The sequence below is a fragment of the Eumetopias jubatus genome, unplaced genomic scaffold, assembly GCF_037043125.1.
Source record: "Eumetopias jubatus isolate StellerSeaLion01/CBP00866 unplaced genomic scaffold, mEumJub1_p1.0 scaffold_12, whole genome shotgun sequence".
NCBI classification, from domain to species: domain Eukaryota; kingdom Metazoa; phylum Chordata; class Mammalia; order Carnivora; family Otariidae; genus Eumetopias; species Eumetopias jubatus.
Genome location: NW_028274818.1, coordinates 58,907,517 through 58,924,086, shown reverse-complemented (window position 1 = coordinate 58,924,086; position 16,570 = coordinate 58,907,517). Strand labels below are relative to the sequence as shown.

The 16,570-nt window shown below is 37.9% G+C and overlaps 1 protein-coding gene across 1 annotated transcript in view; it reads left to right on the top strand.

The window, feature by feature from the left end:
• POU2F1 (POU class 2 homeobox 1) overlaps positions 1-16,570 on the top strand; it is a 164,922-nt gene that overhangs the window by 112,336 nt on the left and 36,016 nt on the right. Inside the window, exons 3-6 of the mRNA XM_028111971.2 lie at positions 7,730-7,830; positions 11,814-11,867; positions 13,719-13,838; positions 16,141-16,329. Coding sequence (XP_027967772.1) covers positions 7,730-7,830; positions 11,814-11,867; positions 13,719-13,838; positions 16,141-16,329 — 464 coding nt within the window. The remainder of the gene's footprint in view (positions 1-7,729; positions 7,831-11,813; positions 11,868-13,718; positions 13,839-16,140; positions 16,330-16,570) is intronic.

The window sequence follows — 16,570 nt, the reverse complement described above, 5'->3', positions numbered from 1 at the left end:
TGAGACAGAGAGAGCATGAGAGGGGGGAGGGTCAGAGGGAGAAGCAGACTCCCCGCTGAGCGGGGAGTCCAATGCGAGACTCGATCCCAGGACTCAAGGATCATGACCTGAGCTGAAGGCAGTCGCTTAACCAGCTGAGCCACCCAGGCGCCCAAAATGCAACTGATTTCTGTGCATTGATTTTAATTCTGCCACTTTGCTGAATTCCTGTATGAGTTTTAGCAATTTGGGGGTGGAGTCTTTTTTTTTTTAAGACTTATTTATTTATTTGTCAGAGAGAGACAGGGAGAGAACACAGGGGGAGGGGCACGCAGAGGGAGAAGCAGGCTCCCCGCTGAGCAAGGAACCTGATGCGGGACTCAATCCTAGGACCCTGGGATCATGACCTGAGCCTAAGGCAGATGCCTAAATGACTGAGCCATCCAGGTTTCCCTGGGATGAAGTCTTTTGGGTTTTCCCCATAGACTATCATGTCATTTGTGAAGAGTGAGAGTTTGACTTCTTCTTTGACAATTTGGATGCCTTTTATTTCTTTCTGTTGTCTGATTGCTGATTGGTAGTGGACATCCCTGCTGTGTTCCTGACCTTAGGGGAAAAACTCTGAGTTTTTCCCCACTGAGAATGATAATTGCTTTGGGGGTTTGTAGATGGCTTTTATGATATTGAGGTATGTTCCCTCTATCCCTACACTGTGAGGAGTTTTAATCAAGAAAGGATGCTGTACTTTGTCAAATGCTTTTTCTGCATCTATTGAGAGGATCATATGGTTCTTGTCCCTTCTTTTATTTATGTATTGTATCGCATTGATTGCTTTGCGAATGTTGAACCAACCTTGCAGCCAAGGAATACATCCCACTTGGTCGAGGTAAATAGTCCTTTGTTTTTGAAAAGAATTTTTTTTTATGAGAGCAGTTTTTTTTTTTTTAAGATTTTATTTATTTGACAGAGAGAGAGAGAGAGTACAAGCAGGGGGAGCGGCAGAGGGAGAGGTAGAAGCAGGCTCCCCGCTGAGCAGAGAGCATGATGCGGGGCTCAATCCCAGGACCCTGGGATCATGACCTGAGCTGAAGGCAGACGCTTAAGCGACTGAGCCACCCAGGCGCCCCTGAATAGTCCTTTTAATGTACTGTTGGATCCTATTGGCTACTATTTTGGTGAGAATTTTGGCATCCATGTTCATCAGGGATATTGGTCTGTAATTCTCCTTTTTTGGTGGGGTCTTTGTCTGGTTTTGGGATCAAGGTAATGCTGGCCTCATAATAGAGTTTGGAAGTCTTCCTTCCATTTCTATTTTTTGAAAGAGCTGCAGAAGAATAGATATTAATTCTTTAAATGTTTGGTAGAATTCCCCTGGGAAGCCATCTGGCCCTGGGCTCTTATTTGTTGGGAGATTTTGATTACTGCTTCAATTTCCTTGCTGGTTATGGGTCTGTTCAGGTTTTCTGTTTCTTCCTGGTTTAGTTTTGGTAGTTTATACGTCTCTAGGAATGCATCCATTTCTTCCAGACTATCTAATTTGTTGGCATTATAGTTGCTCATAATACGTTCTTATAATTTTTTGTATTTCTTTGGTGTTGGTTGTGATCTCTCCTCTTTCATTCATGGTTTTATTTATTTGGGTCATTTCTCTTTTATTTTGATAAATCTGGCCAGGTGTTTATAATCTTATTAATTCTTTTTTTTTTTAAGATTTTATTTATTTATTTGACAGAGAGAGACACAGTGAGAGAGGGAACACAAGCAAGGGGAGTGGGAGAGGGAGAAGCAGGCTTCCCGCGGAGCAGGGAGCCCAATGCGGGGCTCGATTCCAGGACCCTGGGATCAAGACCTGAGCTGAAGGCAGACACTTAACGACAACTGAGCCACCCAGGCGCCCCTTATTAATTCTTTCAAAGAACCAGCTTCTAGTTTCATTGATCTGTTCTACTGTTCTTTTGGTTTCTATTTAATTGATTTCTGCTCTAATCTTTATTACTTCTCTTCTCCTGCTTGGTTTAGGCTTTTTTTGCTGTTCTTTCTCCAGCTCCTTTAGGCGTAAGGTTTGTTTGTGTTTTTGAGACCTTATTTGTTTCGTGAGAAGGGCTTGTAGTGCTATATACTTCCCTCTTAGGACTGCCTTTGCTACATCCCAAAGATTTTGAACAGTTGTCATTTTCATTTGTTTCTATGAATTTTTTTAATTCTTTAATTTCCTGGTTTACCCATTCCTTCTTTAGTAGGACGCTCTTTAGCCTCCATGTATATGAGTTCTTTCCAAATTTCCTCTTGTGATTGAGTTCCAGTTTCAAAGCACTGTGGTCTGAAAATATGCAAGTAATGATCCCAGTCTTTTGGTATCAGTTGAGACCTGATTTGTGACCCATTATGTGATCTATTCTGGAGAATGTTCCATGTGCACTGGAGAAGAATGTGTATTCTGTTGCTTTAGGATGTAATGTTTTGAATATATCTGTGAAGTCCATCTTGTCCAGTGTGTCATTCAAAGCCCTTATTTCCTTGTTGACCTTCTGCTTAGGTGATCTGTCCATTGCAGTGAGGGGGGGGGGGTGTTAACGTCCCCTACTATTGATTGTATTATTATTGATGTGTTTCTTTAGTTTTGTTATTAATTGACATGTAATTGGCTGCTCTCGTGTTAGGGGCATAAGTATTTATAATTGTTAGAACTTCTAATTATAATACGTTTCTTATTACAGTCTTTGGTTTAAAATCTAATTTTCTGATATAGGAATTGCCTCCCCAGCTTTCTTTTGATGTCCATTAGCATGATAAATGGTTTTCCACCCCCTCACTTTCAATCTGGTGGTGTCTTTGGGTCTAAAATGAGTCTCTTGCAGACAGCATATAGATGGGTCTTGCTTTTTTATCCAATCTGATACTCTGTGTCTTTTGATTGGGGCATTTAGCCCATTTACATTCAGAGTAATTATTGAAAGATATGAATTCAGTGCCATTGTATTACTTGTAAAGTGACTGTCTCTGTTCCTTTCTGGTCTATGTTACTTTTGGGCTCTCTCTTTGCTTAGAAGATACTTTTAATATTTCTCATAGGGCTGGTTTGGTGATCACAAGTTCTTTTAGTTTCTGTTTGTCCTGGAAGCTTCTTATCTCTCCTATTTTGAATGACATCCTAGCTGGATAAAGTATTCTTGGCTGCATATTTTTCTCACTTAGCGCCCTGAATATATCATGCCAGTCCTTTCTGGCCTGCCAGGTCTCCATGGATAGGTCTGCTACCAATCTAATGTTTCTACCTTTGTAGGTTACAGATCTCTGTCCCAAGCTGCTTTCAGGATTTTCTCTTTGTCTCTGAGATTTGTAAGTTTCACCATTATATGTTGGGATTGTTGACCTATTTTTACTGATTTTGAGGGGGGTTCTCTCTGCCTCCTGGATTTTGATGCCAGTTTCCTTCCCCAGATTAGGGAAGTTCTCTGCTATAATTTGCTCCAGTATACCTTCTGCCTCTCTCTCTCTCTTCTGGTATCCCAATTATTCTAACACTGTTTCACTCCATGGTATCTCTCAAATTCTCCTCTCATGGTCCAGTAGTTGTTTATCTCTCTTTTTCTCAGCTTCTTTATTCTCTGTCATTTGGTCTTCTATATCACTAATTCTCTCTTCTGCCTCATTTATCCTAGGAGTTAGAGCCTCCATTTTTTACTGCATCTCATTAATAGCCTTTTTTATTTCAACTTCATTAGATTTTAGTTCTTTTAATTCTCCAGAAAGGGATTCTGTAGTGTCTTCTTTGCTCTTTTCAAGCCCAGCTAGTATCTTTATAATCATTATTCTGAATTCCAGTTCCAACATCTTACTTATGTCCAAATTGATTAGATCCCCTTATTAAACTCTCTTATTCTAGAAATAGATCATTAGATTCCTTAGGACACTCTATATACATTATCACATCATCTGAAAAGAAAGTTTTGTTTCTTTTCCCAACTGGTGTATTTTCTTTTCTTGTTGCCTGAGCCTTCCAGTAGCTGGCATCCTTATCTTATTCTTAATCTTAAAGGGAATGCTTTTAATGTTACTCTTTATCAAGTTAAGGAAGTTTCTTTCTGTTCCTATGCCTAGAATTTTTATCATAAGTGGATATTGAATTTTATCTAAGTATTTTCTTCATCCTTTGAGTCAATTATATGATTTCTCCCCTTTAATGAATGTGGTGAATCACAGTGATTTTTTTTAACCTCAAAACCCCAAATATTTTACCTTATAGGATTATTTTTTCTAGTACTATTTAGGATATTTTTATGTATATTTGTGAGTTAAACTGGCATGTATTTGTTTTCCTTCTTTTTTATACTCATCTTTGTCAGGTTTTGGTAGTGAGTTTATGCTGATCTCATAAAATGAGTTAGGAATTGTTTCCCCATTTTCCCCATACTCTGGGAAAGTTGTGTAAGATTGGAATTACTTGTCCCTTGGATTTCTGGAAGCAAACAGAGTAAAATTTTCTAGGTTTTCATTTTTCCTTTTGGGAAGATTTTTACGTACAAATTAAATTTCTTCAAATGCTGTAGGACCCTTGGGATTTTCTATTTCTTCTTGAGTCAGTCTTGATATTTTCTAGAGAGTAATCCATTTCTAAGTTTTAATTTTATTGGCATATATTTTATTGGTTCATGATATCCTCTTTTTAGTATCCAGAACATTTTTTGATTATGTCCTTCTTTCTGTTATCCTTAAATTATTTGCTCCTTCTCTTTTATTTTTTTCTTCAATCTTACTGGAAGATTGTAAGCTATATGATTCTTTTGAAAGAACCAAGTTGGTGTTTCTATTATGTGGTTTTTTTTTCCTATTTCATTAAGTTTTGGCCTTCCTTTATTACTGCCTTTCATCAATTCTCTTTGGATTAATTTCTTTTCCAGTATTTTGTCCTATTCTGTGCCACTTGACAGTAGTAAACTACCCCATCCTTGTAGCTTTCTTTTGCCTGGCTTCTGAAGCACACTAGTCCTGAGGGATTTTTTTTTTTCCCTCCCTGTTTTCTAACTGCTTCCTCTCTGGTTCTCTTTGTCTTTACATCTCCTAATGTGGGTGCCCTCTTATCTTCAGGCTTCTTTTCTCTATATCCACTCTTAATTGATTGACGTTTTTACTCCCAATTTCAGCTATCACTTCTCTGTGAGTAATTACACAGAATCAGGGGACCCCATCCTTGTATTGGCTCTTCCACTAACTAGCTATGACATTTTGAACAAGTCACTTCAGATTCCTTAATCAGTTTCTTCACCAATAAAATAAGGAGGTTGGATTCAAGATCTCTGAGGTTCACCTCAGTAACACTGTTCTTGTGGCAACCTTATAGAATCTTTAGCTCTGGCCTTTGTTATTTCTAAATGCCTTCGGGATCACCTTTTTTTTTTTTTTAGATTTTATTTATTTAACTGACAGAGAGAGACGGCAAGAGAGGTAACACAAGCAGGGGGAGTGGGAGAGGGAGAGGCAGGCTTCCCACCCAGCAGGGAGCCCAATGCGGGGCTCGATCCCAGGACCCTGGGATCATGACCTGAGCCGAAGGCAGTTGCTTAACCAACTGAGCCACCCAGGCACCCCTGGATCACTTTTCTTACATGTTTTGGGGTTTCTCAAATTCTGTATGTGTTACTTTAATCTTCTTACATCATTCACCTTCTCTCCCATCCTGTTAATTCTCCCATTTCCTTATTTGGATGTTCTATTTTCTCTGACACACATTTGGTTTTGGCTCACAGCAACCTTATCTCCCTGTACTGGCTTCAAACTCAAGTCGGATGTGTGCATATGTGTGTGTGTCTGTCTGTCTGTCTGTCTGTTCCCCTCTTGTTTCCTTTTAGCCCAGTTTAGGTCTTTATAATTTACAAGAATGATTTCTATGTGATAGATCCTTTCTTCCATCCCTGACCTCGTGGAGCCTCAGAATTTTACTTAAATAAGTACCTGCTTTTGCATCTTAAATCTCTGTTTATCTGAATTGTTGTCCAAGAATGTTCTTTTACTTTACTAGCTTTGGGTTCTATGCGTTTATGCATCTCCCCAAGATGGGAGAGCCAGGGCACTTAAATAGTATTACCTGTAGGCCACTATAGTAGACTCTCTACCAGGGATAGAAATCAGTCAGTCTTGTTGTATAGTGTTTTGTGAGTTACAAGGGGTATATCATTTTTGTGGCAACTTGAAAGTGGAACTAATGTGTAGAATTTTCATGGTCTCCATGAGAGTGAAATATTTGGTTCTGGAAGACTTCCTGTATTGGTGATGTGTTAATCTCTAAGTGCTTGTCTCTGTTTTTCAAAATCTCATCTTCATATAGCCTTGTGGATTTATGTAATATATATTGAGCATAATTCTCTAAGGATGCACAATTTTAAAATCAACCTAAGTAATGATTTTCTACATAGAAATAGAGAGCAGCTAATGACAAAACATGTAACTTTAAAATAATGAAGCTTCTATATGTGGCCTATGAAAGTGACCCTAATTTAAATTTTATTTCATACTAGTTTCTCATTACCTGACACAACTGTATACCCTTTTAATTTCATTAAATGTATATGTCTAGATAGTTCTTTCATTTTCTATTTATGGGAAGCTAGGAAAAAACCATAAAAGAACAATCACTATGAGGTTTTAAGCAGGTGAAATGTATAGACACTCCTTCTATAATTATCTCAAGGAAACCTTAAATAGTTCTTTTGAGTCATATAATCTACCTCATTATTCTTATTAAAATGATACATTTGCTAGAAGTTAGTTAGGATATATAATGGCAGAAGTGAGTAGCCATTTAGAAATACTACCTTAAGGTTCTGGTTTATCCTGTCCTGACTGGTGTGCTCCATGTGTGTACATACAGGAGTGAGGATGGGCAGATGGGTTGTTTGGGTGGTAGGAAATGGAAGTTCAGTACCACATTCATGCGCCTCAGTGGTTCTTGCAGGTTCCTGTAGTCTGTTACATTTTATTGAGTACAAGGAATTCTGGTAATTTCTAAATAATATCTGGATATTTTAGTTTGTAAACAATGTATTATATCCTTAAAAAATATTTCTGAATATTAGGATAATATGTCTTTCCATAAATTGGTCCTATTTCTAGCATCAGATTGCAGCATAAGTGGTTAAAACACACAGGCATAACATTTGGAAGATTGTAATTACAGCAGGGCTCTTGCTAATTAGATATATGCTTTAGGATTCAAGAAATTAGTAAAACTATTTTGTTTATCATGTAAATGGTTGTTTTTGCCATCAGATTGTCATATATTAAAAGTATAAGTTAAGAATAAATCATCTTGCAAAGTCACTAGTGAATTTCATGGGCAGAAGAAATCTTGAGAAGGGGGAGACCAGAAGAGAGCTTCAGTTCCTCCTTGGAAGTCTGTCTATACCATTCTTTACATAGTAGTAGTGATAATAATCTCTTCCTTAATGCTTGTAAAGTGCCATGCTTTTCTGACCCCAATCACTGCATCACTTCTGAATTCTGTAACACCGTCTTACGATTAGAAGTCATTATTTATATTTTTGTTTGTTTCTTAAGCTTTGTGTTCATTTACTTGCCCTACAGTCCTCCCTTCAGAGGAGAAAACATTTTACTGTATCTTAGCTTTCTTTTAAATCCCTCTCATCCATGGAGGTACTTAAGAAAGTACTTATACAAAATAGATACCTGATAAATGCTCATGACTGAAGTCGAGTTTGTTTTTAATAGTTACATGCTTTTGCTTGCTTTCTAGGCACACAAACCAATGGTCTGGACTTTCAGAAGCAGCCTGTGCCTGTTGGAGGAGCAATTTCAACAGCCCAGGCCCAGGCTTTCCTTGGACATCTCCATCAGGTAGATGCTCTGCTCAACCATAAGGGAGAGTAAAAACTGGAGGCATGGAATGTTAAGGCCTGGGGAAGTTATTTCAGTATGTGGGACTTTTTAAAATGATTAAAGCCTGGTGCTGATCACATCTGATTGTGTCCTTTTGAATGGTTAGTCTGGATTCTTAGTTTAATTGACTCTATAGCTATTGACCTCACAGCTTTGTGAAAAAAAGAATTCTTTGTTATGAATGGAATGCACTTAACTGGGTTACTGTTTTTGTCACTGTGGGTCTGTGATGGCTCACTGAAGGTAGTAGATTACAGAGTCATCCAAAAGGATGTAGCCACCATTGCCCAAGACCTGTGTAAGGCTCTGAGTTCAGAATATGTCTTCATAAAATGTGTCTTCATATGTCTTCTGAGCTCATAAATTCTGTCTTTAGACGACCTGAACTTTATATAAAAGAAGCACCTGCACATGAAATAGGTACAATTTTAGAAAGGTCCTCTAAAGCCCAATTATTCACAAATTCAAAGGATTACTATGCAGGCAGCAATTAGCGTCTCCTATACTGGAGTGAGGCCCTAGCTGTGACACACTTTTGCTCAGGTGCGTGACTTTGTGTTTTTCAAAGTAGAGAAACTTCTATATGAAACTTCTAGATAAAATATTAAGATGATTTAGCATCTAAAATAATTTAAGAATATATTATAGAAAACCAAAAATCTTATTTTCATGTCGATTTTCTTCTAAAAACATTTGTTAGGGGCACCTGGGTGGCTCAGTTGGTTAAGCATCTGCCTTTAGCTCAGGTCATGATCTCAGGGTCCTGGGATTGAGCCCCACATCAGGCTCTCTGCTCAGCAGGGAGTTTGCTTCTCCCTCTCACTCTGTGCACTCTCTCTCTCTCTCAAATAAATAAATAATCTTTAAAAAACAAAATTAAAATTAAAAAATAAAAACATTTACAGCCTCCAACAAGTTTTCTGGTTTCTTAGAGGAATAACATTTTTGTTAGTCAACGTATGTGGTACATATTAAGCCCCTATCTGGCTTAAATTTGTGATGGTCAAAACGTATTAAAAAATCCCCAAAGGTACATAGATAATATGCAGTCTTTTCTCTATTGGATCCAAATTCTAAGAGTACAACTCTTACTCAGCTCCAAGGCCTCCAGCTGATTACCAAAATCATTGAATCTTCAATATCCCCTAAACCAAAGGACTTTAAATCAGTGAATTTGATATGAAATCATGACATCACTGAATTCTCCATCAAGATGTCAGTCCCCTCAGAATTGCTCACCATCTGATTAGACACATAATTAACATGAATGTGACACTTACCTTCTATTTCTAGCCCTCTTATTGACCAGGTTCATACTCTGACCTTTTCCTTAAAATAATTATAAATGTGTGTACACATATACAAAGCAGATGACCTTAGATCTGTCACCCCATAAGTTCCATGAAAATGGGAACCTTTTCTTATTTATCTTTATCCTAGCATTTTGCAAAGAGCGCAAATTATAATAGATGTTAAGTAATTATTTACTGAATAAGTGAATGGTAAAGTTGTATGGGAATAGAGAGGTAGAAATAATTAGCTCATCCTGTATAATCTCTAAGACATTTATCATAGAGAGGATGACTTTTGAGCTAAGTTTTGAAGGATGTTGGGAGGTAGCTAAATGAAGTGGTAAAAGGATGCTCTCACTTTTTATTTTCAACTTTCTATTTTGAAAATTTTCAAATCTATAGAAAAGTTATAACTATAGAACAGTTTTCAATTGAAAGCCCTTCACTTAGAATCACCAACTATTACTGTTTACTGTCTTTGCTCTGTGTGTGTGTGTGTGTGCATGTGGGTGTACAAACACACATATAAAAAAATGTATATACAGGGGCGCCTGGGTGGCTCAGTCGTTAAGCTGAAGCTCAGACCTTCAGCTCAGGTCATGGTCCCAGGGTCCTGGGATCGAGCCCCACATCAGGCTCCCTGCTCAGTGGGAAGCCTGCTTCTCCCTCTCCCACCCCCCCGCTTGTGTTCCCTCTCTCGCTGTGTCTCTCTCTCTGTCAAATAAATAAATAAAATCTTCTAAAAATATATATATATACATATTTTTTAAATCATTTTAGAGTAAGTTGCAGTCACTGTGACCTTCTACTTCTAAATACTTCATCACATTTTTCCTAAAAACAGCATTCTTTTATACAACTATAGTATAAATTTCAAATTCCAGAAATAATCCATGAGGAGCTACTTTAAGACCTGTAACTGTCCTCTTCCTCAACAAACGTCTCCCCAGAAACAGCATGATTTAAATAAAATCACATAGAAACTTTATCTCCTTTAAATCTTTGTACCCAAAACTCTTTCCTCTGGCTCTTTGGTGGAATTTTTAGCCTTTGGGTCTTATAATTTTTTTTTAAGATTTTATTTATTTGACAGAGACACAGCGAGAGAGGGAACACAATTCGGGGAGAGGGAGAAGCAGGCTTCCTGCTGAGCAGGGAGTCCGATGCAGGGGCTCGATCCCAGGACCCTGAGATCATGACCTGAGCCAAAGGCAGACGCCTAACCGACTGAGCCACCCAGGCACCCCTAGCCTTTGGGTTTTAAACATACTGTCTTTTCAGATAATCCTCCCTTGATTACACTGCATCTAAGATATGTTCTCTGCAAATGTCTAGGTTTGTTTCTGAGGGCTCTTATCTACTAACAGGACTATTAGTTTTAAATAAAGGGCACCATTCTGTTCACTTTAGCTCTGAACTCTATCCTGAGCTCCATATCAACACTTATATTTAACTTTAGGAAACCTTGATGCTGTGTGATATATCCAAAATGGAACTTATTGGCTTCCTGTCAATGACACTACCATTTTTCCAATCTCTCAGATTTGAACCCTGGAATAATTCATGACTTTTTTCTTTATGTATATCCATTCATTTGCCAGGATCCTATGTAGTGCCTTGGAATGCCTCTCATGTTAACTACTTTTTATGCTGACTGCTGCCATTCTAATTTAGGCTTCCATTTATTCTACCCTAGTTTATATTCTTTCTCTCTCAACATAGTCTTTCTTTGTTTTCAAGATATTGACATTTTTGAAGAATACAGACTAGTTATTTTGTATAGTGTTGCTCAGTTTGGGTTTGGGGAGGAATACAACATAAGTAATGCTGTGTTCTTAGTGGATCATACCAGAAGGCACATGTGTCTTTTAATTACCTTTTGTAATTAGTAAATATCTATGGAGAGAGAGTTGACAATATGTAACTATCATGTTATTCCTCAGATTTCACCCATTAGAGCATCACCCATTGATGACACTTGCCAGAATCAGTTATAATTAACATGGTTGTCAAATAATGATTCTTATTCTACTATAATCATGGTTTTAGCTTTCTGAATGCATGAAATGTATTAAATAAATATTATGACACTTTCAATGTGTGGTTTATAAGACAGATTCTTTATTTCAGCCAGCAGTTTTGAATTATGACTATAGATGTTTTAAGAACTTGACTGTGTATATATATGTAAGGTTTTTACTCTGATATGTACATGAAAATTTTGAAATTAGAATGAGTAAATTATTCTGATTGTTTATAATGATAAAAATAATGTATATAAGTAGCTTGTTCTTATGTGTTCTTTAATACAATGGAAAGTGAATTAAGTTTTTAGAATCTAAATGTCCAGTGAACACAAACAGGATGTTATATAAGGAATGCCTAAGATAGTATGGCATGTCTGATGATGCTAGTTTAGTGTGGGAAAACATTTTTAGAAAAGAAATGTTAACAGCATTTTCTGGTGGGAGGTAGAGGAACTGTGAGCTTGTCCATAAAGTTTTAACCCTGTAAGATAGGCCTCTTTGTGTTCTCAGCTCTAACTCAGTGACATGCACGTAGTAGAGATTCTTGAAATACTTGTTGATGTCAACTTATAATGATGGATGTCAACAGTATCAGACTAGAACTTTACCTGATTACTTTTAGGTCCAGCTCGCTGGAACAAGTTTACAGGCTGCTGCTCAGTCTTTAAATGTACAGGTAAGCTGGGTCATGGGATTATGGATCAGTTTTACATGTTTTTACCATATTTTTCGGATTTTTTATAATGAGCATGCAATAATTTTATAAGAGGAAATATTTAGAAGTAATTACCTTTTTTTATTACCTAATGTCATTAAGTTCCAAATAATGATAATCATTGACATTAATGAAAATTCAGTTCATATTCTACTGTGAATGACAAAAGGTGAACAAGAAAAGTGTACTTTTAGAGGTGGATACGTAAGTTTAGTAAACTGTTTCTAAGTTATACAGTGATAACACATACCTAAACACAAAGCCAGATAAATCTTAATGCCTTTTTGTTTCCAGATGTCTTTTATTTGTCATTTTATAGTGTAGAGGAAAGAACACTGGACTGAGATACAAAGGTCTTAGGTTTACATTCTCACTCTGCCACTAACTAGCTGTGTGACCTTTAGCAAGTCACTTAACCTCCTGGGGTTCCTTTTCTCTTACATTTATTTAGGTAGGGACGTTTAGAAGCTTGCCAAGGTTCCTCTGTGCTCTAAAATGCTGATTCTAAGGTTTGTAACTAAACCTGTTATAGTCATTGATGGGCTTCATACAAAATTTTAAAAACAAAATTTAAATCTGGCTACTTTGCTGATACAAACCATATGGTAAAACATGCAAAGTTCAGTTATTATGCATTACTCCATAGTTCATTCGATCTGCTGCTTCCTTTCGTTATAGTGTTTGGGTTACTAACAGTCAAGAGGAGAAAACCCTATTCTAGAAGATTGATTTCAGTGTTGCTAATGACTAAAGACCTTGGGTTGAGCATTCCATGAAACCCAGTGGAATATGGACCTAGTAACACATGGAAGGGAGAAGAGAAGAGAAAAGGAGAAAATGTGACCTTCCTTTCTGAGGGAGAGGAGGCAGAAAATTGCCTTGGTTGCCATGGTAAACTTCTATCCCTTAGAGAGATGTTGGCAAACAGACTGTGTCTCCAGTACGGCGTGTTTACAGTCCTGCCCTGTAATTCTCTCTCAGTGACTGGCAGAATTAATCAGAGCCTTTATGTTAATTAGCCTTGCTGCGGTCCCCAAAACAGGTGGTGGGAAGTATGCAAATCTATGCAGAATTTTAATGTTCTGCATAACCAGTTTTAATTACCATAAAATTTCCCCTTAGTGTCCCTTTTAGGACTGTGTCCTCTTTCCCTCTTGACTGCAGCATTTTCCCTCTAAATTTGTGTGTTACTTGATGGGAGATGCTAAATTTACAGTTATTTTAAATATTAGATGAAAAGTTCTGTAGGTCAAGTAACCAGTCTCTGAGATGATATATAAGGAAGTTTCAGGCTGACCACCAGAATACATCTCAGAATGTTGGGATGGAGGGTCTAATGTAGAGATGGATTGAGAATGTGCTCTTCCCTTTCTCCTTATTTCCAAAGTTGAGGATTGGGGTTTCTAAACAATCCGGTTGATTTGTGCAGGACCCAATTATTTTTTCTTCTTAAAAGTTGTAATTGCAGCTTCGCTGGCATTGGAACAAAAAGTCTGCACCAAAAACTTGTATTGTGGATAATTTTTCTATTTTATTTTCTACTTTTATGTGTTCCATATTTGATCATTTCTTTTATAGTTAGAAAACAACAAATAATAAATGTGATTTTTAAAGGAAAAAAAGTCTAAAAACTTACTGTGTTAAAATTAGGAAAATACAGATATAGGAAAGGAAAAGAATGAAACCAGAAAACTCATGACTAGATAAATCCATGTTGTAAATAATTCTTAAAATATGGAGTTATAAGTATAGGTTTTTTAATCAATTATTTGAAATCTCTTATTCCTTCCCACCACCACCCACCCACCTCAGTCTAAATCTAATGAAGAATCGGGGGACTCCCAGCAGCCCAGCCAGCCCTCCCAGCAGCCTTCAGTGCAAGCAGCCATCCCCCAGACCCAGCTCATGCTGGCCGGAGGACAGATAACTGGGGTGAGTCTTCACTGGGAGAATTCTAGTAAGCTTTCTTTGTGTCACAACGGCCACTGGCCAATGCTTCGGTTAGAACAGTTTGCTGTGCCTGGCACTGTTTTCTTTAAGGCATTTTCTATACTGTAGGCAGCTCTGAAAAAGGAATTATCTTTGTCATTCGTTTTCAGGGTATCTTTTCTTACTTTTGCAGATGCTCTAGATAAGCTAAAGACTTCTTTAAACTCCTATTTGGAGTTTAGCTGCTGCTTCATCATGCAGTGGAGTCATCCTGTGATTGAGACCATTACAGTGATGAAATTAGAATGAGATTGGTTTGGAGTTCCGATACTGCTGCAGAGTAGAAGTTAAAGAAAGGACTAGTACCTACAAAAGAAAAACATTTTGTTTAAGTTACTGTGGAATGTTCTCAAACGAAACCTCTGGTCTCCTATTCTGGCTCTGCAGTTTGCTGTATGGGCTAATTACTTCATCTCCCTGTGCCTCAGTTTTCCTTCTGTGAAATGGAGATGTTATCCATGTAAGATGCTATTTCACAATATCGTTACAAAGATTAACAATATTTGTAAAACTCAAAGAACGAACGGTGCATGGCACGTAACAGTTGATCAATGTCATTTACTATTATTGGTAATAAATTGGCCTTTATGAATATATTAACTTTTAACTTTTCAGCTCTCTTTGCTCTAAGACACCAAAAATATTTTCCAGTGTTAAACATTTGCTGTTACGTTATTTTGTGGGTAGAAAGGCTAGGAGAGTGGTAAGGAAGAGTTATTTGTTAATTGTTCAATTCACATCACATCAACCCACACAAATTTTTATTTCCTTTATTTTAGTTAAGTATGTCTTGGTAGTGGAAAGGCTCTTTTAAGAATTGTCGCAAAACTATTTTAGAAATCCCCTCAATAGAAACAAACTATAAGAGACTCTTAATCATCGGAAACAAACTGAAGGTTGCTGGAGGGCGGTGGGGGAGGATGGGGTAACTGGGCGATGGGCATTAAGGAGGGCACGTGATGTAATGAGCACTGGGTGTTATATGCAACTGATGAGTCACTGAGCTCTACCTCTGAAACTAATAATATACTATATGTTAATTAATAGAATTTAAGTAAAATTTAAAATAAGTAAAAATAAAAATCCCCTCAATAAAGATTAGTATGTTTATATATTATATAAAATATTTATAATCAAATATACCTTGATAGGTATTAAGTTTTTGAATGGTTTGATTTTGATTCTTATGCCTCCAATGCGCAAATTGTATTGGACCCTTTTAGAAGGAGAGTTGTGCCACTAAGTGAATGCACTTAATATATTCCAAGGTGGGGCACCTGGCTGGCTCAGTTGGAAGAGCATGTGAATCTTGATCTCAGGGTAGTGAGTTCAAGCCCCATGTGGGGTATAGAGATTACCAAAAAAAGAGAAGCTTAACAAAAGAGGGAGAGAGAGTCTAGGATTCCTTCTTGTCTGATCAGATCATGCCACCAAAAGGTAGGCAAAACACACTTACTACTTCATGTTTGAAATAAGTTGCGTTATGAAAGCAAGTTTAAATCTGCTCTAAATACATTTCCTGTTTTACTCTTTGGGTTTGTTTTGGGTAATAAGTGTCTACAATAGTAAGAGCCATTTGGGATTCCAGGTTCATGTGGCTGGAGCTTCTCTGAAACCTGGGCATTAGGATTCATGTGCATGTAAAGAGAGTGGCTATCACCACCTGTTTCACCGAGATAATGTGTTGGAAAGGGGACGTAAAGTTGCAGAGACCCAGTGTTTTCAATAACAGAAAAGACTGGGTTAGGGAGGGGCTGTAGGGAGCCTTGGAAAAGAAACAAATGGAGCTCATATTCTTTAGTCATATCTTCGGACATAATGGAAATGATGGAATATGGCAGAGATTCATGCTAATGGGAAGCAGCTGGGCCTTATCAGTTCTTTCCGTGGTCAGATCCAGCGTCCTTGTTCCTCATTCATCTGACTAATCACTTGCTGTTCTGTTGGGTGTAAATTTCTTTTCATATCCTGTCAGCACTGATTTCCTTTTTTTTCCTGCTTACTAGTTAATTACTTTTTTGCCTGAACCCTGGGGCCCTGGACAAGCTTGAATGATGAACTCCAGAGTGAGGACCACCGTTTTAATGTAACCGTTCTGCTAGTAATGGTAGCTTGATTGCTGATGAACGTTCTAGTCTCATGCTACCCACATGAAGTTGGGCAGCTAGGGTCTTATACTGCTTGGCTTGTATTAGGGGCCCTTCTCCTTCACATCTTCCCAATTGTTTGTTGTACTTTTGTTCAGCTTACTTTGACGCCAGCCCAGCAGCAGTTGCTGCTCCAGCAGGCCCAGGCCCAGGCCCAGCTGCTGGCTGCGGCCGTGCAGCAGCATTCCGCCAGCCAACAGCACAGTGCTGCTGGGGCCACCATCTCAGCCTCCGCCGCCACGCCCATGACGCAGATCCCCCTGTCTCAGCCCATACAGATCGCACAGGTGAGTCTCTCCTGGGGCTTGGGCACGAAGGGGAGGCAGAAAACGGCAGGTTTCCTTTAGTATAAAATTTACTTCCTGATTGTTAGTGTGGGCCCTTAAAGACCTGAGAAGCTCTAGATCGGGGAAGTATGTGGTAGCCTTCCTTAGCACTGCACTAGAAATAATACATTTGTTTGCTTATTTGAGTTGATATTATAAACACATAACTGATTATTTGAATAACTGACTTTATATTAAGTGA